The following is a 27,388-nucleotide window of genomic DNA, read 5'->3' as shown; positions in this document are numbered from 1 at the left end:
TCCCATAAAAGGCTAGGCCATGCAAGCTAGAACAGTAATAGAAAAGGTGTAACGTGCTGATCTGGCATTCAGTGGGTGTGCAAACCCAAAGGAATATTCTAAAGGCCAGGGGGCAGATGCTGAAAAGCAGCAGAGGTAGAACATAAATCATACTGATACATCATTTACTATGCAGCTTTTTCATTCACACATGCCTTTCCATTCTGGAGTTCATGCATTACCCACTTTCATATGCCAGTGCCGAAACTCTGATATATCTTAATGCCCAAGCAGTAAAAGTTATGCTGATTTATCGCTACCTTTTAATTTTTCAGTTTCTTATCCAGCTATATCAACACTGAATGTTATTATCTAGTGATGCAGGGTTTGTGTATAAGATAGAAATCAACTGTTCATTATACAAGTGCAGTGTTTGTCACTCACATTGTCAAAAGGTAAATGTGATTTTATAATACCTTCTTACCTTCACCATCAATTCTATGACAACCTGGAGCTTATTGCATACTAAAAGTAACCCAGAAAAACCTGAGTGGTTACATGTGCTGAAGCGTTCAGGAATTCTGGACATATAATAAATGAAAATATGAGACTAATAAGTAGAATAGAAAACTACAGAGAAGAAACTGAATTCTTCAAGATACTCAGTATAATGTGCAACTTTTAAAATGTAATAAGGAATTCTATCAAATTTCTTTTCAAAGAAAGTCTGTGTTACTTGAGCAAGTAATACAGGTTTTAACTTTAAACAAAAGCTAAACATTAACTTACTGCAATGATGCTTAGACTTGCATCTTACACAGTTATTTGAAGCAGCTGCACCCACATACTCATTTAACTTGGATGCTGTTATAAGAGAATCCATGGGAAATCCTCAGGCTTCACACACTCTCCTCACCATCATATTATATGCAGGGAGCCTCTGGCTAATGTTAATAAGCACAAGACTTCTAATGTCAACAATCACAAGACTTTTCTTCCTCACAACTTCCACTCTGCTTAGCATGGCTTCCTGGATTAGTGCTCTTATTCTTTGGATACACTTAAGAGACATTCTGTGATCCTGGACAGGACCACTATTTTAAAGTATTACAGCACCAGTAGGAATGTAATTCCTTAGTATTTGTCTTGGTTTGTAATTACCTCTAAAAAATGTATCTACACTATATACAACATGACAATGACTTAAAATAAGCCCACCTGCACTTCCTAGAATAAAATCTACAAAAATTTAGAGGTTTCTCTTCGTATTACCCAGCTATCAATTGTGATTGCTCAAAGATCTGTCTGGGAGTCTGGTTTTACACAGACTCTACTTTCTTAGGCCTGCCTTTGTGGAAGAGAATGAAGATCTGGGGATGCATCCAACCTTTAGACCTAAACTTTCCCTGATGTTCCCTTCAGAATGAGATTCTACTTCCTTCTCCTCCTGCAAATTCCTGTGAACTCTGACTTAATCAGTGTGTTAATTTTAATTTTATCATAATAAATTATTTCCTATCACATTCAAATTCTTATAAATGCTAATGCTTCCAGTGCATTAACAGGTGGAGCCATCTCTTACCCAGAAAGCAGACAAAGCCTGTTAACAATTTCCTCAAGACTTAATTTGTTATGAACAAATCATTAGGAAACAGACTCTTCCAGCCTGCAGGTTTCATTTCTAACGCTATATTCACATGGTCACTTTAATCTTGCATAAATCCACCCTGCTGCAGAAGCAGATGGAGTCACCTTCTTCTCTTACTCTTGCTGTTGGTGCCTACCTTCTCCCTTCAGTTAGCACAACCATTTCTGTTGTGTAAAGATCTAGATCAATGATCTGAAGTAAAAACTAATTTTAATTCTTTCTTCCTCTGAGTTAGGTTACAGGCAGTCCAGTTCCTTTCATCAGTGGCTTGGATTTATGTCAAAGTAAAGTGGCTGTTTGTAACCACTGAAACTTTTATCTTACTTAAACATATCTATCTCAAAAATCATGTTTTAATACAGTCAGATAAATTACATAAATGCATGTGACTCATTTGTAGCTCTTGTCTGAAATGAGACCCAACTATTATTAAACATTCAGAGATGCTGATTAATTTGAGGTGCAAGTCTTTGCTTTGAGACACACAACATCTACTGTTTTTTCTGGTATATTGTTTACAATTCAAAATGTACTAGAAAACATTACAGCTAATAAGTCTTAATAACATAACATGTTTAGAGTAAATAGATCTTCATAAATTCAGAATAGGAAACTTTATATATTACATTCCTTTATATATTAGAGGACTGAGGAAACTCCAAAAATACTCTGCTCAGAGGAAAAAATTTGAAGGTAGACATTACCTCATTAATGGTCAATTGTAAGCAAACACTAAACAGCAGTTTGCATTTCTGTTCTCATTGTTTCAAAGTCTACAAAGACAACACAGTTCAGATTCAATCAAGCAATAAAACTGTTTCCTCTGGACGTATTTGTCCTTTCAAGTCTATTACCTCTAATAACTGCTGGAGTTTTAAAGTTCAAGAATTTTACTCAAGATTATTTGAGGTTATATGTTAAAATGCATGGTCAGAGTACATTTGTTAGCATTAATCTATTTCTGGTTTGGAAATAATTTCATCATTTTCAGACAACTTATTTTTGCATAATGATTTTTAAAATGTACGCAGCTTTCAGCATGGTTATTTTGCTTAATTATTGAGGCTGCTTCCTTCTTTGAATTAGTGGCAAAATAAAGTTATAATCTATTATGAACTTGAAGTAAAATACTTGTATGTTCTGTCTATCTTATGCTCATAGTCGTCATCTGTTAATAAACCCATTTTAATAATTGGAATGTTAGAGTCTTCATTCCTATTTGTGGACTTTCCTATAAAGATAAATATTCTAGCTGGCATTTTCTTAATGCCCTACTGCCATTTCCCAAAACTTCTTACACTGAATTAGCACTTCCGTCTTCCTCCTTACTTCATAAGGTAGCTCAGAGAGCTAGGAAACATCCAAGTTCTAGACCACACTCTTTCCAAAATGCTACTTAGGTTCCAAACACTGGATTCCAGTACTGAAATTAGTACATGATGACATAAGGTCAATGGTGAGAAGATGTCAGCAGAATTCAATTCAGAAAGGAGATGCTAATTTTTAACTCCTAAGGAAGTTTAGTATCAGAACAAATTACCTAGCAGGGTAGTACATTTTTCAACACGTGGTGTTCTTAATTAAGAGCTCTGACTTAAGTGCAATGAAGAAAACAGCTGCAATGGTTTAATACACTGCTACCCCCAGCTGCCCTGCCATCCCCTCTGCCGGAGGACATTTCCACAACAGAACTGTTTCAGTTCACAGTCCAGCATATTTGCTTTAATTGCCTGTGAAAATCAGTTCACACTAAAATGCTAGACTGTGAGCCTCAGCTAGTGAGGGACAGATATGCCCTGCCTTCTGCCGGCTATGGTACAGAAGGGAAAAATGGGCAGAAGAGCAACTACTGATAACAGACCTGCTATGTGAAACCCTTTCCTCTTGTCCTCTATTACTTACACCTACTCCCATGCTGTTCTCTCACTCCTGCCATACAACTGTTTTTCTAGCTGAATGGTGAACTGTTTGACAAATCCAAATTAAAAATAACCCAGAAAAATAAAAAAGCCACACCAGTTCTCTGGTTTGATTCCACATGTCACTGTGGACTGTCATATTCAGAAATACAGGAATAGCTTGGCATTTGGAAGAAGCAGCAGAAACAGGAACTGCTTAAAATGGGATAAGAAGAAAAGCTCTTCAAATCTGCCCTTCAACTGATGTCTTCTTAAAATACATACTCCAGCCCAGTGATTTGTTGGGCAGTGTGAATGAATCATTGTGTTATGTAGGAATTTGAACTGAACTAGTCATTCGTTCAGGCTTTAAATCATACATAAGTAAATCGGCTTCAGTTTGCAGGCTTTAATGAAGCTGAGAATTTGGCCCTGTATGCAAGAATTAGTACAATGTACGGGCATGCCTTATCGAACAGTCTTAGTGACACTGGCAAAAATTACTCAGAACGTAACACTTTGTCTTACTTCTTTTGCTATATTCATAACATCTGTATGTGAAATACAGAAATTTTGTGCTGAATTGTTAGGGGATGCTGACAGCACCCTGGAAAAGTACTAACAGTTAGCAGAAAATTTTAGGAAATAAATATTTCCTTTTAGGAAAAAAAAAATACATATATATATTTACACTTGCAAGGATTATAAATTTATTAAGTCTAGATTTTTTTGCTTGGTATTATTTCATTAAAGTTGGTAATTCTGAGGTAATTTGTAATACATGAACTTCCTTACAAAACTTCTCACCCTTTATGAAGGAAGCAGCAATGCGTTGCTTAAATTCCAAGCTGTTAACTAGCTATATGTACAGTTGATCAACCTAAGTATTCACCATTGTTTTTGCTAGATAAAACAGTTTTCACTTCCCTTTAAATAAACAACAAAACAAAGAGCCAGACAGTCAACTATATTCCTGGCAGAGAGTAGATGCCTTTTTCGATCCCTAGAGTAGGCAGTGTATTGATTGTATAATAATTAATTCCTGTAGCCTACTTTCTGTAAAGTTCTGTGGGATTGTTCATAGAAAACATCCCGGTAGGCAAAAGGTATTAATTGGATTATTTTAAATTTGTCAACATCTAAATTTCTACAGTACTTAGCAGCTATTCCTATTGTTAACATAATTACCAGAATAAAATAAAACCATTTTATACTTAGAATGTTTTCTTTTAGAAGCAAAAATGCTGTTGTAAAGGAAGTATGGAACTTCAATTCACATACCAGTTTTCTTACATCATTAAAAATACTCAAACAAAATAAATTCAGTAATCTAAAATGTATTCTTTGAGTTCTTTGCTATGTAGTAGTACACATTTCTGAAGAACAGATGTTTTTGACCTGTCTATACAAAATAATAAATGAATGACAACAGAGTAACTACTAAGTTACAGCATTTCTAAAGGTGTTTTTTTTCTCTAATAGAACGCTAAAAGGCAAGCTGGAGCAGTAACAGTTTAAAATTCTTTAAGTAAATGAGCAAGCTTATGCTACTATAGTATACAGTATTACATATATCTATATGCTTCGTTTGACTTTGGGGAGGTATCACTGCAGTCATAGACTGACTGTATCATATCAATATACTCTAAAAGTATCTTGTCAAATTAGGCTTATGCACAGTTCCTGCAAGGCTCCGCAAGCCTGGCTCTGCGCAGCACTGCAGTTCTCACTGACCAGTTCTGCCACATGCTTTTTTAGCAACACCAAAATTCACAACAGAAATAATTTTTCCCCTGTCCTCTCCCAGTTTATTTTATTTCTGTCACAGTCATCCCTGTTCCCACCCCCAACCCCCAATCTGGATAAAACTGGTTTGAGACAGTCTTATAACCTAGACCATCAATATTATTTTATTATTTTTAATCAGAGATTATTTTTTAGCCCAGTTTCTGTGATGGTATTTGCAGCACAGTTTTTGCCTTCATTAAGGATGTGTGGAGAGCACCTGAGGAGGTTGTGGTGGGAACTTCGTAAAGCAGCCCAACTGCTAAAGAAAATGCATTGTGGAATTGCAACTGAAGTAATTTTGTTATTTGAAGGTACAGTATCTGTAAGAACACAGGCCTCAAAGATGTATTTTAAGATTGCTCTGTATGAATCTACATCAGAAATCATGCTATTTGATTCCTTGCCTTAGGTTTAAAAGAAACAAAGGCTGCATTTTATATACAATTAATTCTATTAAAATAGCTATAATTTCTCTGAGTGTACAAAGAATAAACTATTGCAGTTAATTGAAGCATTTATTAGCTCAAAAGAAACACATTGAAAATATATCTTTTGTGATAAACCAAATATATTCAGTGCTGTTACGATGAACGTGCATGCCCTGAGTTCTCATTGTATGTAGTTTCAGAGCCCTCTTTCCAAACAGAGCATTCAAATGACAACAGCATCACACCCAGACAGAAGCTGTAGCAGATAAAGCATTTTCTTTTGACCGAGCAGGTCATCAGATCCTTTCTAGATCTTTTATATTACAAAGTAGCTGCACAAGAGGAGATTTAATCCACAAACCTGCATTTTCAACCCACAAAACCAATCTAAGCTTGGGATTTGGGAGTATACCTGCAAAAAAAATTAGTAGTGGGTGAAGTAAACTGAACAGTTCTCTAATTATGTAGAGTCTTTGTTAGACTCTTACACCTCTAATAAGGGTTAACTGGTAGCTGGTCAATGCAGTCGTATTTGACAGAGGCAGTACAATTTCTCTAAAAATATTTCAGATGACTAGAGATAGTTATTTTCTATTTTGTCTAGATATGTATTAAATAACTTCTTATAGTTTAAGTCAGCTTTGATGTGAGATTTGCAGAGTTTTCAATCAACTTATTTTATGACTGCCTCTATATACACCAACAAACAGACTTACTGTGTGCTGACATACAAGCCGACCTCCTTTTACCTATGTTTTATCCCAGCTTCTTCTTCAGATCCTGCAACTAACTGTCCATATTAAAACCCTTCTGCACAGTATTGTTTGAACCTGGACTCATTTACACAACTGAGGAAATAGATTTATGTCTAGTTTTACCTCAAGTCAAACTCTAACGACAACTATTATTCCCTATCAGAAACTGAGTTACAATTTATTTTAATTAAAAATGAGAACAAAGTGGAAACCAAACAACTTTTCCATCTCTTTTTTTTTTCCATCCCTCTTCCCAGCCATCATGTCTAATTCAAAGTGCATTCTAAATGGAAGAAAACGACATATTCAGCCAGTGATTAATTCCTACAGTTTGCTGTTTCTGATTAAAAATGTTTTTAAATAAGACCTGGATTTACAGGTCTAGCAAGTAAGAATGCCCTTTTTGCCACAGGCTATCCACTGGTAATTAAATCACACCAGTAATCTGATACAACATTATATATTTACTAGTATGATAGCACTGTCACAGACATTTTACATCCTAAAACCTGCAGTAAATTAAAAAGTCCTTGGAGGCCATCACTACTTGGCCTCTTGGTCTGCTGAATTCCAGGCAGGGCAAAAGAAAATCAGTTCTACTTTTAGGAATCACCTGCATGCTAGCACAGTGTCTTGTTAATGCTTGCCTGCATTTTCTCCTGTGCTTGGAAAGTACAGCTCTAGAATCGTTCCTACCTGAGAAATTTGAGAGAGTTGGTAAAGGTCCTGGGAGAGGCAAACTGGCAAAACACTGTTGTAATTTGAAGGAGTATTAAACTGTAGCAACCTGACTTCTTAATTAGATAATCCTCACACATACTTAGTACACTTCCCCTTTCGTCTTCATAAGTTTGTCTTAGCTTTTTGGGGTGTTTTCATATAGGCAAGCCCCTTGAATGTGGTCTTTCTCATCCTGAAATTGTCTTCATATCTGCTTATGGCAGGTCTGGGTATTCCCCTTTGCATTCCTTATGGGCAGGAGGATGGACTTCGATTTGCTGTAACGGAGCACAGCAGAGCCACCAGGACCCCTATACGGCCACCAGTGCTGCCTGGGTTCCGAAAGCATGTGGTCCTCAATTCCAGCCAGGCTGAAGCCATCACATAATGCTTTTTAGTTATCAGTGAATTCACAGGGCCAGCATGTTTACTTGTCAGTCCTGCTTGGCAAACTTCTGTTTTCCTGACCCAAGAAGCAGCTCATATGTTACATAAGCAGAAATTTGAGTTGTCGCTTTGTAAGCTGCCCATGACCATGGAACATGCATTTGGTCATCTGAAAGAGAGATGGCAGTCCATGGGATCAAACTGAAGGTCAGTTTATGTTTCCCTGTTGGCTTGTTGTAGATGTTTTGTTCTATAACTGAATGCAGATAAGCAACGCTGTATGAGAACAGAATCTGGGCTTTCAGGCTGAGATAACATGGCATCAGTGTGGAAAGATCAAAGTACATGTTGGACAAGAGCTAGTACATTTGGATTAGCCAAAACAACGATACTTAGGTTGCTCCTTTTACTTAAGCACATCAAAGTTAACAACTGTAGTAGTATCACTATTTCATAAGCAATGGAAAAATGAAGTTGATGGCTTGGCTAGCGCATTGGCCTGGGACCACTTACAATTCTTTCCACGCAGCTCTCTTGGACTGGCAGCAGCTACAGAGAGGGCTACTGCCTTACCTCCAGCCCCTGCACCTGAATTTACAAGACTGCAAACGGCTCTAAATGTTAGCAGGATCCTGTCATGCTGCACTGTCCCAAAGTATTTTGTCTCCATCATCATCAGATAAAGAGATGCTATTAGGAAAAATAAAAGAAAATAAGAGGAGCGAGGGACTTTCCATCTGAGTGGGACTTGGCAGGCCTGCTGAAAGCTTGTGAGAAGGCCCATACTGCATTCCAGGTGGTGGGAGAGCAGAAGGAATGCTGTACTAATTCTCCCTCTGGCTAGACTGATGTCCAGAACAGATTTTTCACTGTGGATGAAATGGCAATATTCTGCCATGTAACTGTGTCCTGAGGGGCTATTAAACATTTTTTTACTTCAGTTTAGAGTTAAGGGGTAAGTCTGGCCTGTACTGCTACAAAATTTAACCACACAAGAGCTGGAAATTCTGCTCTAGCAGGCATTTTTACAGTCCACAAAGGAGCATAGATGCTGACAGACAAAACCTTGCCATAAAACTATGATCCACAGTCTTCATGAAGCTATGATACAACCCATCATGATGTAAAATATTTGAGACTGAAGTTAGTTTTGCAAATTTGCAGAACATAGCTAAAGTGTATGACTAAAACGCTTGCTTAGGCTTTAACTCCAAAATGCTGGCTATGTGTTTTAGCTTTAGTCACAAGAGCTTCAGAAACTGTTTTCAGATCTGTGCTTGGAGAGTAGGGGAAGGAATGCATCACACCGGTGCATGACTGAATTCCCAGGGAGTTTGGGAACCGGAATCTCTTTCTGATCCAGGCAATTAACCAAAATTTCAAGTCTTGGCAGCTGTGTGTTTTCTGAAAGAAGGTGATTATATGACCATGGCAGCAGAATGACAGTGCACAGAGAGTAGTAAACCTCTCTTAAATTCCAACTCTGAGTAACGAGCTCATATTTTTATGCACTGGTCTCACAAGAAAAAGCCAGGAAGAAAGATTACTCAGGACTATGCTTGCATACCTTCACAAAATTTGCGCTAGCTAGAATAGTAATAAGCTGCAGTTCTCTCGCAGCTATTTTCTGGAGCTAAAATAATGCCACATATGCTCATAAGTCTTCAGCACAGAAGAGACAGTATTACCAGTAAGAGCACAGTAACTCATACATAAGCACCCTCAGCAAGGCCAAACCTAGTCAAGCACTTATTTTTTTCTCCTTTGGTCCTCACTCACTGTCTTTTGGCACAAAAAAATGTTAGTGTAACTAAGATGCAAGACATAGTCTCTCACAACAAAAGCCCTTCTCATTCTTTTGCTAGCATGCTCAAAGATGTTGTAAATAATGTAGAAACACTGTGTCTCAAGCTCTATTTCAGTCCTTGAGTATCTGATATTATTACAAGTTTCATTTTTTCCACTGTTACACATATGTGAACTGAGGGATTGCTTCTTGTTCAGCCACTTCCAGCAAACAGAGATTTCAGCCATCGTGGGGTATGAAATACGAACTACACATTAGGAATAACTAAGGTCTTCTCTTAGAATTATGTGAACAATAAATAGCTTATAAGTGCTTTGAATTGTGAACTATAGAGCACGTGAACTATCTATCCACCTACCAAAGACCACTCAGTCATACAAAATCCTGACTTATGTTTTACAAGTAATTTCAGAAAGGTTACACATCTGGAATAAATTTTTAAGTGAATCAAGTATTAAGGACTTCTTAAGCTGCAGCTTGACATTTTTTCAGGCATCTGAAATCTCTGTTATTAGATGCAGAGCTCATAGATGGGTTTGTTAAGGCTTTGGTGTTTTGAGTAACAGTGTCAGGATTTAAAGAACAGATTGCTAAATGTTACTTTTTAGAAGGTAAACAACCTTCTAATGGTTTTCAAGTTTAAATATGGCTTAGTTCAAAGGCTAATAAAGATTGTGATACAAACAGACTATATACTTACCCACACAGTAATTGCTGTTTAATGCATGTGTTGCAGAAGTGCTTTAGAAACTTACATTCAAAAACAGGACTGCAATACTCTCACAATATTCTATCTTCAAAAGTTATGAGCAGTAGGTTGATAAATATTAAGGAGGTAAGAATGAAGAAATAATTGCTTAGAATTAATGGGGCAAATATGTTGGTTTTCTATACATTTAATTTAACAGGAAAAAATAGTATTTGACTGGCTAAACTGGGTCAACCAATGATCGTGACAGTGAACACTGGAAATAAAAATATATTTACAGTTCAAGATAGCAAGCAAGAGCTGGACATTCGCAAGAAGATGATGGAGTACAGGGCAGGTTTTTTCAGGATTCCCTGATCCCTGAGAAGATAAAGAAGATGGGAAAGGCAATGGTGAAGACCAATATCAGGGTACTTTACAGCCAGTAATATTATTTTCCTCTGTATTGTTAATATATTATTATTGATATTGAGGATGAAAAATTATTAGCAGTCTTGTCTATCTGGAAAAATATTCAAAGGTGTCTATTTTAAAATGTTTTCAGTGCTATTTTTATAACTTTGGTATAAAGATAGAATAATTACTGTGTTTTATGATAACAATTGTTAGCTAGTTGTAAGGCAATTAATATAAAATTCTTGATAATATCGCTTGCCTGGTTTTAGATTTTGAAATTGAGGATTGTTTTCTGAGGTGAGCCATAATAAATGCAGCATATGAGCATTGTCACACTAATTATTATGTTTATGTAAAAATAGATGTACCATACTTATCTTGATTTAAGATAGGAAGATCCCAGGTGAGCTTCCTCACTGTTCCCATGTTTTAACAATGCAGAGAAAATGGCCTGGGATCTAATTTTCCCTCCTTACTGAATTGTGGTCATGACAACCATCTGTACAAGGATAAGCTTTACAGTATTGTCTTGTTCAAGGGTATCATTTTGACATTATGTTCTGTGATACAATAAGGTAATGGAAAATAATACTGTGCAGCAGTTGGTGCTTTCATCTACATACACTGCTGACGTACACTTTTGGAGTTTGTACATTTTGGTTTCCTTGTTTAACATTTATGTGACCACTGTGGCCAGGAAAGTATATAAAAATAACACCAGCCTTTAAAAAATATGTTAACATTTGAGAGAAGGGCCACCAGTTGAGGGAAATGACACTGTTTCTGACTCTTCAAATTTATCCATCTCTGCTGGGTACCAGTGAATTTACATCTTGGATATGAAATTTAATTTTTCTCTGCTGTGTGAGCAAGGGAAGATAAAATTTTTAAAAGCCAAGACACTGATTTTGCATGTCTTTATGGCAAGAGCTTGCCTACCAGTATGTGGACAAATATAAACAGAGGTGAAGACAGTGCCAGGTTGTTATTATTCAGCTCTTTCCTGAAACACAGCTATTTATGAGATGACATGGAATAAAGTTAAACATACCTATTATTAAGTAGAATCTGATAGATAATCAAAGACTATTTTTTTCCTGAAACTTCTACAGAAGAAAGCACTTACTGACATTGGACAGAAAGTAATTTAATTTGGCTTTGGACACTCTGTACCTCAAAGTACACACACAATATGTCTGGAATTGAAACACAACAGGAGAGATTGCTTAAACTGTTTGTTCAAATACTTTTGAGGTGTTAGTGGAAGACAAAACAGAAAGTAAGGCAGGGAAGTTCATTCTAAAATCATACAGTCTTGCCATATGTTAACAGAAGAAATAACTGGTTGTTTTACTACTAGCACTGAATAGAAAGCAAAGATTCTAGCTTGCTCCTAATCAGATTAATCATATGTGGTTCACAGTATAGTAATGGGAATTGTGGAGAATTTTTGAACTAGGTTTTTTACTATTGCTGTTGATTTCTTTGCCCTGCATATACCAGTAATTAACAAGGATCCTCCTGCTGCTGCAGATACTGGTTTACCAGTAATTAACAAGGATCCTCCTGCTGCTGCAAATACTGGTTTTCTGATTTGAGTGTTTGAACTTGAAAATCATTTGTAAAGGGTCATTTGCACATTTCCAGTAAGATCCCCAACTCTGTAATAATCTGGTCAGGTTGGGTAAAGGAACAATGGAGATGACTCTTCCAGTGCAAATTTCTGAAGTCCTGTGTGTCTACGTATACCTCAGCCATTTACTTGTAATACTTGTAAATACTCAGTATTTACTTGGTCTAGCAGAGGGATCGGATGGGTAGGAGCAACACTGTCACTGCTCTAGAAAGGGGCTTCCTGTCACACGGAGATTCAGTGACCTGTTAAACTGATTAAAAAAGGATGTTACAGTATGAGCTACTAAATTAAGGTGGTGGGGGTGAGGCGTGAGTGTAGGAAGCATATGGCTTGGAATTTTTCTAGCTATCAGTAATAGCTGGCCTTAAAGGATAGAGTTTTAAATAATTTTGTTTAGTGTTTGGCTATAATCTTACATTGTGCTCCTTGGTTATGACTCGAGAGAGATATTATGTGGAATCTAGGTTGTGGGAAAGTACTGATAGTCTGCTGTTTGTAGTAATAAAGCTAATGGCAACAAGCTTTGAGGGGTACATTCTGGCCTAAATAGGGCAACCCCTGTAACAGAAAAATAATTTATCAAATCCTAATTCTTCTTATATAATGTAGGAAATCCTAGTTTCTTTTTCTGCTGCCCTCAGATAATGCTATTCCAGCAGTAACTCATAGCTTTGTGACAAGTGGTGCTTTATAGATAGGACAAGGCCATGCAGCTCCGCAATTCTGCAGTGGGGTTATGCGAGCTGCTCTTGGGAACAATGTTGTAAGGACAAGGAGGGTAGAGCTAGCATGTGTCTTGCTGGTCAGGAGCTTGTACGTTGGGTTTGTGGGGTTTTTATGGTGCTGGTGGTGAAACAATGTACATTATAGGGGAGTGATTCTAATTTGACAAGTCTTAAGTTATTGCAAAGATACAGCAGGACAAGGCTGGTAAGACCCTCCAAGTCTGACACTAAAAAAATTTGTGAGGCAGCCAATTATTGATGTTCAATCATGTTTACTCAGTTGCTGAGTAGGAAGTTTGCTATTTAACTTAGCTACACACTGGTTCTCACACCACTGTTGTGAATAAAACCCAAAAACTTGTGTGCACATATATCTCCTATTGAGTGCAATTGTTTTCTTCTGCTGGTGACCCCTTTGCCTTTAGCACTAGTGGTACCTGACTGCTGTTTGCAGTACGTGAAAACCCGCAAAGAGCGGATGGGGGTCTTTGCGTCGTGCAAGTCTGTTTTTAGCAGCAGGCCACCATGATTACTGAACAGTGCCTAGTCAGCGCATCCAGGGGAGAACTTTCCCCAAAAACTTGTATATAAAACAACTGTGCGTAAGATATTTCAATCATAAATACTGCTTTATTCGGATGTAACTAGGAGCTGGCCAGACTAAGCCGTATTCAGGTGCTCTGCCCAGGCTTCCCTCCCTGTGCCCCCTCCTGGGATGGCAAGCCCATCCAGTGTCTTCCTTTCATCATCTTATCCTAGGAGGGAAGGCGGCTGTGAAAGCTGGGGCAGCATGAGCAGGACCGAGCCAGGAATGGGACATTCACCCTCCAGTCCGTTACGCTAGTTGGTGAGATCCGATCCCCTGTTTGTATTCCCATCTGGCGCAAAGGCCTGAGCCGCGCTGCCCAGCTGCCCTTACGGAGCCAGGCCAAGCTCTGTAACCAGCGCCACTGCTGTACGGGGCAGCTGGATCCCGGGGACTACGGGGACTGGTCCAATACTACAGTCTAAGAAACCATCGGCAGAAGCAGGCTTGCTCTCTTCTCCGTGATGGAAAGCGAAAAGCCTATCTCACTTGGGTTTTGGCGGTAGCTGTACTAGCAGCACCCGGGGTTCAGCCCGCCTCCTAAAATGGCAGCAACCCCAGGCCTGCCGCCGCAGAGGGGCGCCCCGCCGCCCGCCCAGCCCGCACCCCGCGCCCTCGGCACCAGCTAAGCGGCCGCAGCAGCTGCCGGTACCCGGGCCGGGCCGGCCGGGCTCCGCTCCCACCTGCCCTGGATCATTCTAGATGCCATGGCCGCCCCTTCCCCGCGGAGAACCGCGCCGCGGCCCCGAGCCCGGCCTAAGGACCCCCGGAGCGGTGGGCGCGGCCGGCCGGGCGGCGCTTGCCGAGCCCGGGCCGCCTCCCCGCAGGTGCGGCGGGGAACAATAGGCAGCGGCTGAGCGGGGCGGCGAGCACCCCTCGGCACTGCCGCAACGAGTCCCGGGCGGCGGGCAGGGATCTCCGCCTTGGCAAGCACGCCTAAAGTAGTCCCTCTTTGTTCACCAGCGGCAAAGGTTCGGCTTCACCTGTGTCCTTCCGCCGCGGCGCTCGTCCTCCCCGCCCCCGGCCCAGGAGCTGCCTGTCGGCGCAGGCGGGGCCCGCCGGGGCGGGGCCGAGGCCCTTTGTGCTCCCAGAATGCACCAGCTTCTCCTCCGCGGGAAACAAAAATGGCGAGGGGCTACGGTGGAGCCGGGCTGTCTGTGAAGCGGGTCTGACCCCTCCCCCGCCGCCTTTCCGCCGTTGCGCCGCGGGGTCCGTGCCCGGGGGGTCCCGCCGCGCATCGAGGGCCCGGCCGCACCGGGGCGCCGCGGGGAGGCTCCCGTGCTCGCTGATTTCCCTGTATGAGGCGGTTGGCACCACTGGAGAGACCGAATGAGGTGAGGGGTGGGGGGGGCGGGCCGCGGCGGGGGGGGATGGAGGGAGGGGCGGCCGGGCCCCGCGCGGGGGTGGGGTGGGGGGTGGGCGGGCGCGCCCCGCGGCTTGGGCCGCCGGTGCCGCATCCCGCTCCCCCCGCGGCGGCCGCGCCACCCGTCGGGGAGGGGGCGTGGGGGGCCCCGCTGCGGCGCGGGGGACCCCGGAGGCCTTCGGGGGCGGGCGAGGAAGCTCCTTCCGCGGCGGACGCCGGCGGGCGGTGCGGGGTCAGCGGTGCTGCGGGGTGACCACAACAAAGGGACGCAGGCTGCGGGCCCCGCGCGGGGCCGGGGCGGTGTGGCGCGGAAGGTACCGCGGTGCTCTGTTCTCCTTCCCGTGTAGGGGTATTGCCCCAGCCGGCAGCGTTCACTCGGGTGTGGGAAGAGCCGCACAAAAGGGGGTGGTGGTGTTCGCTGTTAACTTTATTTTTCGTTTCTTTTTTTGTTCGCAACGCCTCGCCTCTTAGTCGTTGTGAAGCCAGACAGCTCGAATGTGCTTAAAGCTTACCTTTTTAGTTCGCTAAAACATGGGGAACTGTTGCTGGCTGAAAGGATGTGCGATAGCGTGTTTTCTTTTCTTTGGTGTTTTGATTTCTGTAGGAAGAGTGGGTTGATACTTTTGTTAGTCAAAGAGAACAATATGATATGGTGTTGGATGCTCCGGGCACGGATACTAGTGTTGAATTACTAGGGATTACCGTCCATTCGCCAAGTATCTGGGCGCTATTTAAAGGAGAGGGCTTCCATAATTAAGTGAAAGGGCCTGCCAGTGTAGCATTATGCTTGTTTCTTGAATTTCTGATGGTTAGGCCCCGCTCGTGACTTCAGAAGGTCAAACATATAATAGGTAATAGCATGATTTTCTCCTGAATTAGTGTAAGGGAAAAGGGATCGATGTCTTATACCTAAACTGTCAAAAGCATGGGATAATAAGAGAACAGTTTCCCAGTTGTTTGTTCTTTTGGTCTGTAATCAGGTTGGTAAAAGTTAACAAGTTAATGTTTGTTGCTTTTTTGAGAGCTCAGATTACAATTAATTTGAAAGCAGGAAAGAGGAAAAAAAGCTTAGTTCTATAGTATTAAGAGTACAGGTTAATAGGTTCATTGCTGTTTGGTGGAAGGAGGATGAGGGTAGGCAAAAGTGAAAGAATGTGTGTAATGAAGTAGTGAGGGTGAAAAGGATCTTTGTAAGGAGCTACATACAAGTGGGTGACATGTGGATCTGTACTGAGAATATAATGTAGTAATGTTTTCCACAGTTAACTCCTATTTTGTCAAACATAGGTGTGTGGCTTCTTAACAGCTTGTCTTTTCTACTGGGGAGGAATTTTAAATCAGGTATAGATGCTTCTCAAAAGTTGGCTTAATATGGCTAGTCACCAGTTGTTGAGGTATATATTTTTTTTAATAGGTGAAAGAGTGGTAGTTAGTATAAAGACTGGCCACCAATACAGTTATGTTTGTCCTTCCCTGCATCAGGAGATCAGGTACAGTTTATGAGGAGAGCAGCTGTAACAAGCAAGTTGCAGTTCATTTCCTGGTAGAGAGTGGACTTACATATTTAGATGTAGATAAATGTGAATGAATGTAGTACTAGAAGCATCTAGAATTGCTTTAAAGCATATTTTGTGCTCCTCATACTAGTTGAGGAGAAAGCTTGGAGGCAAGAAATGCATGTGACTAGAAGCCAATATGAATCTTCTCTTTGTGAGTTGGCAGTACTTTTTATGTGACTGACCTCTGACCTTGCTGCAGAGTTGGTTTCACCTTCTTTACAGGCCTTCCTTGCAGGAAATGGAGGGGAAGTGTGTCTTTTGAGTAAAACACACCGGGAGAAAAATTATAAACCCACAGGTATTGCTGGAGGGTCCTTGGCCAGGGTAATACCTGTTAGTGAAAGCACTGAAACTAGTTGAATTTACCCTTTGAACAATCTAGATTTCAAGCTGATGGTCTCTTCCTAAAAGGTATAATCTCTATGGAGGAGTGAAATCAAGAGGTTTAATCTTCTTTGAGAGGAAGAGAGCTAATGATGAGAGCATTCCTGATGAGTCTGGAGGTATTTATCTGCTAAATATCTTGGAGGATAATAAAATTGTATTTATGATTGATTTATTTTTAATTTCTTTCAGTGGAGTGCTTATGAAGGTTGCTGTTCTTGTGGACTAACCTTAAAGAAGGAAATCTAGAGGGTTTTGATCACCTGAAATCCTTTTTTTCTTCCCCGCAGTGCAAGTCAGCTTGTTGTCTGTTATCTCTTTCACTGCTTGGGTGCATGCTCATACTGCCTTAGGTATGTTGCCTTGGAATCCTGTATTTGGGTACTGTAGAAACTGAAAGGGCAGTTGCTGTGTTCAAGGAGATGCTAAGTATACAATTAAGGGGAAGTTCTGATCTGTGAAGGTGCGTTGTGACCTGATAGCATTGTTCTCTCCCTGATACCACCTTCTGCTGCTTCTCTTTGTGTACAAACACATTATCAAAACCAAACAAACAGCTGTTACAGGACTGCCCTACCCTATTTCTCTACATATGAAATATACAGGGAAATATGTTGTTCTGTAATGATATTTAAAACTAATAATTTCATTTTGCATATCAAATAGAATTAAACCACTTAAAGTTATTTCTTGAGGGAGAGTGTGAGCAAGTAAAACCAGAATCGCAAATGATTGTAGTATTGCGGACATGAGAATGCATTTACTTAGATAGCTACTCCTTTTTAATAGTATGAATCAACCTTATTAAGGAAAGTCATACTTCAAAGGGTCAAAAGATGGCTTAAGTTAGAAGGTACCTTGGGAATTCTCTAGTCGTGCTCAGTGTCTGAGGCCAGATGAGGTGGCTTTAGCAAGTCAGACCTTGAAAGCCTCCAGTGATGGGAGGCCATACGACCACCCTGGGCCCCTGTTCCACTGCTGAACTCTCCTTGTTGTGTGTGTGGGGGAAGCATTCCACCCACCTACACCCATCAGAATCTCTCCTATTTTAACATATGTGTGTTATCTCTTGTCCCTCCTGCCATGCACCACTTGAAGAGACTAATTGCATCTCACTAATCTTCTCATAGGAGCTGGAAGACTGCTATTAGGCCTCCCTGCAGCCTTTTGTTCTCCAGACTGAATAAGCCTGGTTCCCTCAGCTTCCTCTCACAGGGCAAGTGCTCCAGTCTCTGACTGTCTTGCTGGCCCCTCCACCAAAGTTGCGTAGTTTGATATCTTTCTGGCTCTGGGAGAACCAAAACACAGTTTTCTAGATGTTGTCTAAAATGTTCTGGGTAGATGGAAATAACAATTTCCCCTCAATCTTTTGGCCAAACTTTTCTAACGTGCAACAGATCCATAGGTCTAGCTGCTAATCATCTGAAAGGGCTACAGAGACTCTGTTCTTACTACTACTTCTTCTAATAGAAACATGACTTACTACTTTTTTCAGGTAATGTGATGGATATACTTTTAAAAGCATAGAGCTACTTAAACACGCCCCCCCCCTACTGAAAAGATATGCGATTACTAGAGTTCTTTAAAGTGTCTAACCAGACTAAAGAATTTAGAGTAAAAATCATAGCCAAAATGCAAGGCACTTCAAAGGATATAAAAAAAAAAACCCAAAAACCAAACCAACGCTACCCTATTGGGATAGTAATGTGTTGCATGAAAATCATGTATGATCATGATGGGTAGTATGGTTGACTAGGAAGAGCTGGGTAGAGTAAAGAAGTTACACCTTCTCATCTTGCTGACAAGGAACAGCTTATATAGAGTGGTTGTCCTGAAGTCATTGATAGAACAAAGGTTTTCTGCCTTAAATGACCCTTTAACTTCTGTCTGTGATGGATTTGTTGAGCATTGCTTGCTTGAGTGTTCTGTGAATTTGCTTGCTAAACATGTTTAACTAAACATGTGAACCTGACACATGAAGGCCCATGGGACCAGACAGGCAGCTTTCAAGAGCACAAAGAGAACTGTGATGTTCTCATGGGGCTTTTCTTTAATGTCATAGGTTGTGGAGTGCAGGGGTAGTCTGAAATGGTCAGAGAATGGCAAATGTTACACCCGTCTTCAGAATGGGCTCAGCCTAGGGAGACACAGACTGGTGAACTTCGCTTTGGTCCCTAGGGAAGTCATGGAGTAAGTATTCCTGGAAGACCATTCTGGACACATGGATAGGTGGTGATAAGGAACAGTCAGCCTATATTTACCAAGGATAAGTCATGACCTGACCACAGTCTGTGTTAAAAATGGCAGGATTTGTGAAAGAGGAGGGGAGTGGCCATGGGTCACCTCAACTTTGAGCAAGATAGTAGGGGGTGGCTGGCAGGAACATCACAAAATTCAGCAGACAAATAAAGTCCTGCATCTAAAGGAAGAACTCCAGGCTAAGGTTGGTTGGGGGTCAGCTTTGCAAGATTGGCTGCTGGTCTGACAGACAGAAAGCAGAACACAAGCCAGCAGTGTGTCCTGTGAGCAAAGGCAAGTAGTATCTTCGGCTATATTAACACAAAGAGAACCAGAAGATTGAGGGGAAATTGTTATTTCCATCTACCCAGAACATTTTAGACAACATCTAGAAAACTGTGTTTTGGTTCTCCCAGAGCCAGAAAGATATCAAACTACGCAACTTTGGTGGAGGGGCCAGCAAGACAGTCAGGGACTGGAGCACTTGCCCTGTGAGAGGAAGCTGAGGGAACCAGGCTTATTCAGTCTGGAGAACAAAAGGCTGCAAGGAGGCCTAATAGCAGTCTTCCAGCTCCTATGAGAAGATTAGTGAGATGCAATTAGTCTCTTCAAGTGGTGCATGGCAAGAGGGACAAGAGATAACACACATATGTTAAAATAGGAGAGATTCTGATGGGTGTAGGTGGGTGGAATGCTTCCCCCACACACACAACAAGGAGAGTTCAGCAGTGGAACAGGGGCCCAGGGTGGTCGTATGGCCTCCCATCACTGGAGGCTTTCAAGGTCTGACTTGCTAAAGCCACCTCATCTGACCTCAAGGCTGATGCTACACTGAGCACAGCTAGAGAATTCCCAAGGTCCCTTCTGACCTGAATTATTGTTATCCTGAACAACTGTAGTAAAGGAATATAGTTTTGATAATGTATTTCTTAGCCCAAACCATTACTCGTTGCGCTTTTAGGCTGAGGGTTGTCTAGCTTAGAGTCTTATTATCCTTCTTCTGTACAGTTGGTGATGTAGTTTTGATTGTACCAGAATCCAAAATAGTGTAAATATAAGGAGGTTGAAGTATATTTTGTAGATGTTCTATGACACTGCACATTGGAAGTTCAATATTCGGTTGGCTACATGAAGTAGCATGAAACAATAGACTATAGTCTAGATTTGTACTATAACAACTGCTTGAAAGAAATTCATGGCAAGTTACTAATAGTCTGTTAATGTATAATTGGAACAGTGACCGTTGCAACAAAGTTGCCATTATGAAAAAGCAAAGTGAACTGTTTGGGTTTTGATTCAAACAGATTCTAAGCTTGGGGGTGGGTTGGAGCAGAGGAAATAGCCTGTTAAGTCTGCCTGTCTTCTTGGCTCAGCAGAATCTTTTTATTTGGTGGAGGGGGTATGGTTGATACAGTGACCAGATAATGTTTGGCATGAGATCTTATAAATGGCAGAGGAGCTGCAAGGAAGATGGGAAGAAACGTGGCAGGGATCCAGCATCTCTCCAGCTGCTACCAGAGGTACTAGGTCCCAGTCACAGGCTAGCAGCTGCTTGGAAGCATTGGTTGGTTATGTGGTGCTGGGTAAACCAGCTATGGTTGTGGCTCTCAAAACTAATTTCCCTTTTATGCTGCCTTCTGGCTGTGAGACCTTGCTGCTTACCTGCCTTGAGTAGTCACCAGACCTTTCTGTGAGGTGCTTCAATTTGTTTAAAAAATAAGAGAATTAATAGATATTAAGGGAAGGAAAACTGAACAGAAAGCTTATGAGAAGTCAGTTTGCTGTTCCATAGCTAGTGGGAGGGGAGCAAGCTGCTGTATTGGAAAGCCATATGTGAAACTCCGCCCCCCCCCCCCATCCCTGTGAGATGTTAACTGTCCTGCTTTAGGGAGAGCAGAACAAACTGCTGGTATTTTACAACCCTTTTTTTTATAGTTAAGTTTTCCCTGAAGTTTAATAGAAGCATAGTTTGTAACTTTAGAAAAATTGCGATTAATCACCAATTTCACACTTTCACTGCTTAAACTGATTATCTGTGGTTATCATAAGTTCTTTCACCAGACCTTCCTCTCCTGTGCTCCCGTGTGATACCATATTTTCCAGTTTTGACAAAGATCCTAAACCTGTGTGAGTTGTCTTAGTAGGATACTCTGCTTGTGTGCATGATTGCTAGTCTGAATTCCCTTCTGCTAAATCTGCTGGGCTCTCTAAACTCTTGTTCCCTTCAGGGTGACTTGTATTTACTGTGAATAAATGATTATCTGTAGGTCCCACTTTTATGCGTTGTCTCAGCGGATTAAATTTTTCTCTTAATGTTCTTTGGGCATTTAGTTGTTAAATTTTGATATCTTTAACTTGGCTTCCAAAACCTGTCTGTACTCATAGGGTAGTTATAGTCTGTTACTGTTGCAGTATTTGTGAATCGCACAGGTCGTCTGGAAGAAATTTACTGAAATTGCATGGATTGTTAATGAAACTGTCTATAGTCCAATCGTGCAGTCTGGCAGTGCCTGTTGAGGGAGTTGGTGTCCCAAGTTGCTTGTTTGCGTTTGTCCTGCTGTGCTGACAAACCATTCTGTGAAACAAATCAGTGAACTGAGATGGCTGAAAAAGTAATGCTGTCAAGGGAGTTTTTCTTAACAGAAGTTGTTCCACAGCAGTGGTTAGAACTGAAGGAGTGCAGGAGTATGAATGACCTTAATCTGGCAGTGCTGCTGAGGAAAAAGGCACTTGGAAAGAATAGGGAGAGTGCTCAGTCATTTTATCCTCCAGCCTCTTCACATGTTTTTTCCCTGACTTTTCCACTTCTTCCTTCTGTAGCATTGCTATGGCAATACAGGAGTCAGAGAAACTAAATGAACATTGAAATTTTCTTATCTCTAATGAAGAAGTTAGAAAGTGTTACAAACACGTCAAAAGTTAACAAAAATCTAATCTTGATTTTTTTGATAAATACAGTGCTATGCATAGTTAGTTGTCATGGTTCGCAACTCAGTCTGATTTAGGTAACTTACCTTCAGAGGGAGGTTGCCATTTGTGTTGACAGGGAATGACAGCTACTTCTGCTGCTGAAGCATATTAAAAACTAATTCATTAAGCAGATTAATAGAAGGTCTTCTGCCTGTCTTTCTTGGAAGGATCTATGATTATGATCTAGACTTCAAGGTGAAAAAAATCAATGAGCACTTTCAGTACTTTGTGAGATCAGCTTCTCAAGAAATGGTGGAAGTACACTTCTATTCTGAAGTGTTTCAACATGCAGACACATTTTACTTACTTCCCCCACAAACTTCTGAGAGATTCTATGGGTGTGCAAGTACTGGATGTGCATTTTAAGTGCTTGAGTAAGAATACAGCCACAACATATTCAGTGTTGGGCAAAGGCTGTAAAGTCAAGGTACATTGGACGTGCCATATGACATGCAGTGTAGGTTAGTTGTGCAAGTTAAATGAGATAAAGTAGATTTATATATCGGATAAGTTTTTCTGAAAACCAAAACATCTGCTGGATATTTTGCAATGAGAAGTTCTTGAAGAGAAGTTTTTAAAATGGTGGTGAAATAGTTACTTAAAGGTTACTTATTTTGTTGGTAACTAAATGGTACAGTAGGAAGGCACTATGGAGCTAACCTTAGGGAAGACTTGAAAGTAGGTTTCTGGAAAATGTAGAACCTTTAAACTTAAGTTCAAAATTGGCAAGCAAGAAGTTAATCTCAGTTGGCATTTTAACTTCCAACAGAAATTTTAATGGTAGGTGTGACATTTTGTATTCCACTACAGCGGAGAGAGCTGTGGTATGACTGACAAGAATTATCAACGCTTCAGGCATGTAGTTTTTACACTGTCTGCACTGAATTTCTTGTCATTTCCTGTGTGGTGTTTCCAGAAGGCACTTCAGAGATCCCTACTTTAAGTAACTTAGGGCTTGCTAATTAAAGTAAACTTGTTGAAACAGTAGCTCTTCCCACTTCCATGGTTTTGATGGAGATAGTTTCCCTGAAGAGGAGTTTTTTTAGCCATGTGGAAAGCAACAATTAAGCTAGTGTGAGCCTACTATGGTAACTAACCCTATTTTCAGTCTGTTAGATAAACCATAAACTGCCACAGTAGGAGCTACTGCATGAGCTGTTTAGTCATCACTTCAGCTGTACTATCTCCCATAAAGAGAGTAATGTGGACAGTGGAGAAGTGTCTACTTTTCTGGCTCAGACATTTACTGTGTGTCAAGATCCCAAGATCCTTGGGTGTCTGAAGTTGCTATTGTGAATTTAGGCTGTTCTGTAAGTCAATGTATAGACTCATTTGACTGCTTTGTGCCAGAAAATGATGCACAGCACATTTTTGTTGCAGTTTGAATGGAGCTATGGGACAAACTTCTGTACTCAAAAGAATGACATGTGCTTTTGAAGGCTTTTTAAAATATAAACCTATTTTTTTTATTTTTAAATGGAACTTGTAATCATGTATAATAAATGAGTTGATTGTATATTTTTGCTTATTCTGTGTAAGATCTTTCCCACCTTTTTTCAAGTACTGGAAAAGAATAGCAAATATTCCTGCCTTTTAGCTGCTTTCTCTAGTCTTTTTAAGTCAAACCAGATAAAAAGCTGGAAAGAAAATCTTTGAACCTCTAGAAGAGAGTAGTCCCATCAAAACACGAGACTGTATCAAGGTGCGTTAGTGAATTTGCTGTAAGTGCTTTGAACTACACGCAGCAACTTACAGACTTGTTTGATTAGCTAAAATCAGGTTTGTGGATGTAATTTGAAGTATTTAAATAATACTTTGTAATGATGAGTCCTTTCCAGGAAAAGAATTATTGGCTGAGCCCAGATTATAGTTTCACAACCACTTCTAGGGTGTTTTGATCAAGCCTTGCCTAGCCTTTGAACATAGCTTGCTTTGTGCTGAGTTGAACACGTGAGTAGTCAGATTTGTGGAACTGATTAAGAAAAAACCTTTTTTTCCCATCTCTTGACCAGCTGACTTCAGACACGTTTTTCTGAGCCTGTTTGGTACTTAGGTGTGTAAATATCTGTAGAGGTACAAAGGAAAGAGTAGAATGTGGTTGCAACAAGTGTTAAAGGCTGGGGCCCTGCTTCAGGGGCTCTTGCAAAAATTTAAGCGACTGTACAAGATAAGGGGCAAAATCTTGCAGTGATGCACAAAGGATAGTAAGTTTAAATAGCAAAATATTCGAAGGGTATGAGGTTATTCAGAATAATATAGAAAGGATAGCAGGACTTCAAGCTACGGAGTGACTGGATAATGAAGTGGCAAATGAAATCTGGTGCACACAAAAGTAATACACATTGGGAAGAGAAACAATGGTCTGGGAGGAGTTAAAATGAGAAATTGCAGTTTCTAATCATTCTTGGAAATTTCCAACTCAATGCCTGATTTGGGAGGGGAGGGGCGGAGGCTACAAATGTTATTAGTTGGAAAGGAGCAAAGAATAAAAAATGGCTACCCTGTAACCATAAACTTACTTTGAATGCTGTATGCATCCTGTCCCATTTATCAGAGGTTATAATTGGAACTGGGGAAAAGCAGTGGTAATTTTAGATGGCTTTCATGTGAGAAGCAGCAGAATTAGTAGGATTCTTTAACTGGTAAATACGGCTGAGTGGGTCTAAACACTGGTACTTGGACATGAAGGGAGAAAATGGAAAATGGTGGTTTTGTTTTCAGATGCAATGATGAAGGGTGTCAAATGAAGTGACAAGGTGCCAGCTGTGAAACAAGCCCAAAGTGCTGCTTTACAGGTTCAACAAAACATGTAGGAAAACTTGCAGAAGATAACTCCATTAAGGGTTAAAAGAAATGAAAACATTACTGCTTGATCTTTGGATCCATAGCCTGTAAGAGACCCATAAAATATTTGGGAGAGGAGTGTTCTTCTAAGTGGGTGTGCTTTTTGGTTTGGTCCATGTTGTCCCTGTCCCCCCACCTCATTCCTTTGGTCTTCCATAGTCACCTGTCTGAATTTTGTATTTGGGTTCATGTGGGACTTTAAACTGGTGAACCAGTTATGCATAAGGATGCCAGAGTTATTAGGCTGGTTGGTTATGAATACTCTTACTGTTTAGACTTACACTGATTATAAGTATGCTTAAAATGGCTGGCTAATTTTAATTTGTCTAACCTTGGTTTAAACTGTTCAGTACAAAAAAAATTTTTGATTGCTTTCTAGAATATTAACTTTTGCTATTTTGCATAGTTCTCACGTTTTAAGCCATTATAATTCCAGTTTTACTTTCACGTTGAATATAAATAATAAACTAGGGAGAAGGGATATCCTTCTCTTTGAAGCCTGAGTGAAGTCTAATATCTGAATAGTAATTTTAAACAAACTATATTACTAGTTTTGTTGGTGCTTTGTGATTATTTCATATGTTTCTGGTGCTGGTAACGCACCTAAGCTATCTTAAGTGAGGTGAAACTTCGGTCTTTCCATTGACCCTATCCTATTTAACTTCATGATCTCTCCTTGTGCTTGTCATAGTTCTATGTATGTTTAGTTTCTAAAGAGAAAATACATTTGGATATAGGAATAGTAACTTTTATAGTCTCAAATTTTGCCTTTAACTTAGAAAATTCTTCTTTGTGCATTATCTGGTTCTATCTTATTTTCTATATTTTATTTCTTTACTTGGAGTGTAGTACTTGGTAGTTAGTCTGACAAACAGCATATTCACACTTACATATACTTAGGCTATATATTATGGAATTGTACGAGGAAAAAATGGTTATTGATTCAAGTAACTAATTTTGAGTTTATTGTGTGAAGAAAGGTTGTATGATCTTTTAGTTTTTCTTTCTTGTTCTTTTCCGATCTGATTCTAACAAAGAAGAAGACTTACTTTACGTTAGAAATTTAACATGTAGAAAGTCTTCTTGTGCTGGAAACCTCTAAGCTGTGCTTGGTGGCAAAACATGATGCAGTGTTGGAGGTACCTGAGTTAATACAGACCTTGAGTTAGCATAGTGCTCAACCTGGGTTCTTTCTCATGCCCCCCCCCCCGCCCCCCCCTTTTTTTTTTTTCTTTCCGAGTAACTCACTGTTAAGTACAATGTTAATTGTCAAGTACTACTCTCCCTACTGAGGTAGACTTCATGCTTCTGATGACTTTATGAAGAGCCCTTGAGCCAGAAGGTCTGTGTCTTGCCATCCTCACTTACATTACTTGATTTCCTAGAAGATTTTTCTTTATATAAATGCCTCTTTCAGATTTTGTAGAATGTTACAGTAGCAGAGGCACCACTACTAAAGGTGCGTAAAGTCTGAAAACATGACCAGGTTTTTAGTCACCTCAGGTTCTGGAGTTAGCTAAGTGAGTTTTAGCTGTGAATCCTATTACTTTTCAAAATACATGGTTTCTTACTTTAAACTAATTCTGACAACCTCTTCTGTTGCTTCCCTTCCTTTAGAGACTCTACAGCGGTGGGTAATTCACTGGTCCATAAGCGGTCTCCTTTACGTCGAAGCCATAAGACCTCAGCATCTCTGACCAAACTGTCGTTACGTGATGGACAGAAAGCCAAAAAACCACTGTGTAAATTTGAAGAAGGTCAGGATGTCCTAGCTAGATGGTCAGATGGCTTGTTTTATCTTGGAACTATCAAAAAGGTAAATGATTTTTTAACATCACTGGAGTCTTAGAGTATCATATCTTGGTTATGATAACATTACAGTATTATTGTCTCACTTAAATTAAGGACATTCTTCTGTTTGGTCCTTTACTCATAGCTTCCACTGTATTGTTTTTCAGATAAACAAACTGAAACAGAACTGCTTTATTATATTTGAAGATAGTTCCAAATCCTGGGTTCTCTGGAAGGACATACAAACAGGCAAGAACTTCAGTGAAGTAGTCATTGTTTGGTATTTTATTTGCTAAGATTACTATATCTGTTAAATGATTCTATTATAATCTTGTATCCTGAAGAAGAGTGATATAGTTTAATGTGACCCAACATCATGAACTGGGGGGGGGGGAAGCCAACAACCCCCCTCCATCCCCCAAAACCCATTATATTAAAAAAACCCTCCTGAACATTACAATCACTTCTTTGTTTTGTGTTGGGTTTTTTGTTTTGACATAACTATATGTGGTGAGGGGAGGTGTCTAAAAATACTCACAATTGCGTGTATTTGGATGGGAATAGAGTATAATACCTTGTCTTAATAGAAAATTCCAAGTCCTAATTTATGCCAAGTTTGTCCTACTAGTTTCAGTTGAAACAACATGACGTGGAAAGAAACCAGACTGCAAAATCCTGGGTTTGAATGATGTTTTCACATGTAAAAGTAATACCATAACTGTTTCACATAAGAAACCATTACAGATTCTGGAGTATTCATGTAATAAAAAGAAACGT

At 40.2% G+C, this 27,388-nt stretch overlaps 1 protein-coding gene across 4 annotated transcripts in view; it reads left to right on the top strand.

The window, feature by feature from the left end:
* The first annotated feature begins 14,556 nt into the window (after positions 1-14,556).
* Positions 14,557-27,388, top strand: part of MTF2 (metal response element binding transcription factor 2) — a 28,573-nt gene continuing 15,741 nt past the window's right edge. Inside the window, exons 1-4 of one of the 4 annotated variants that reach the window (XM_040610590.1) lie at positions 14,557-14,796; positions 17,059-17,121; positions 26,438-26,636; positions 26,779-26,860. In XM_040610590.1, coding sequence (XP_040466524.1) covers positions 14,792-14,796; positions 17,059-17,121; positions 26,438-26,636; positions 26,779-26,860 — 349 coding nt within the window. In that variant the 5' untranslated portion in view covers positions 14,557-14,791. Of the gene's footprint in view, positions 14,797-17,058; positions 17,122-26,437; positions 26,637-26,778; positions 26,892-27,388 lie in introns of those variants that run through there. The other 3 variants (XM_040610588.1, XM_040610587.1, XM_040610589.1) reach the window with 3 other exon arrangements.

The sequence above is a fragment of the Falco naumanni genome, chromosome 11 (assembly GCF_017639655.2).
Source record: "Falco naumanni isolate bFalNau1 chromosome 11, bFalNau1.pat, whole genome shotgun sequence".
Taxonomy (NCBI): Eukaryota; Metazoa; Chordata; class Aves; order Falconiformes; family Falconidae; genus Falco; species Falco naumanni.
Note: the sequence above shows the minus strand (reverse complement) of the source record. Positions and strands in the feature narration are given on the sequence as shown.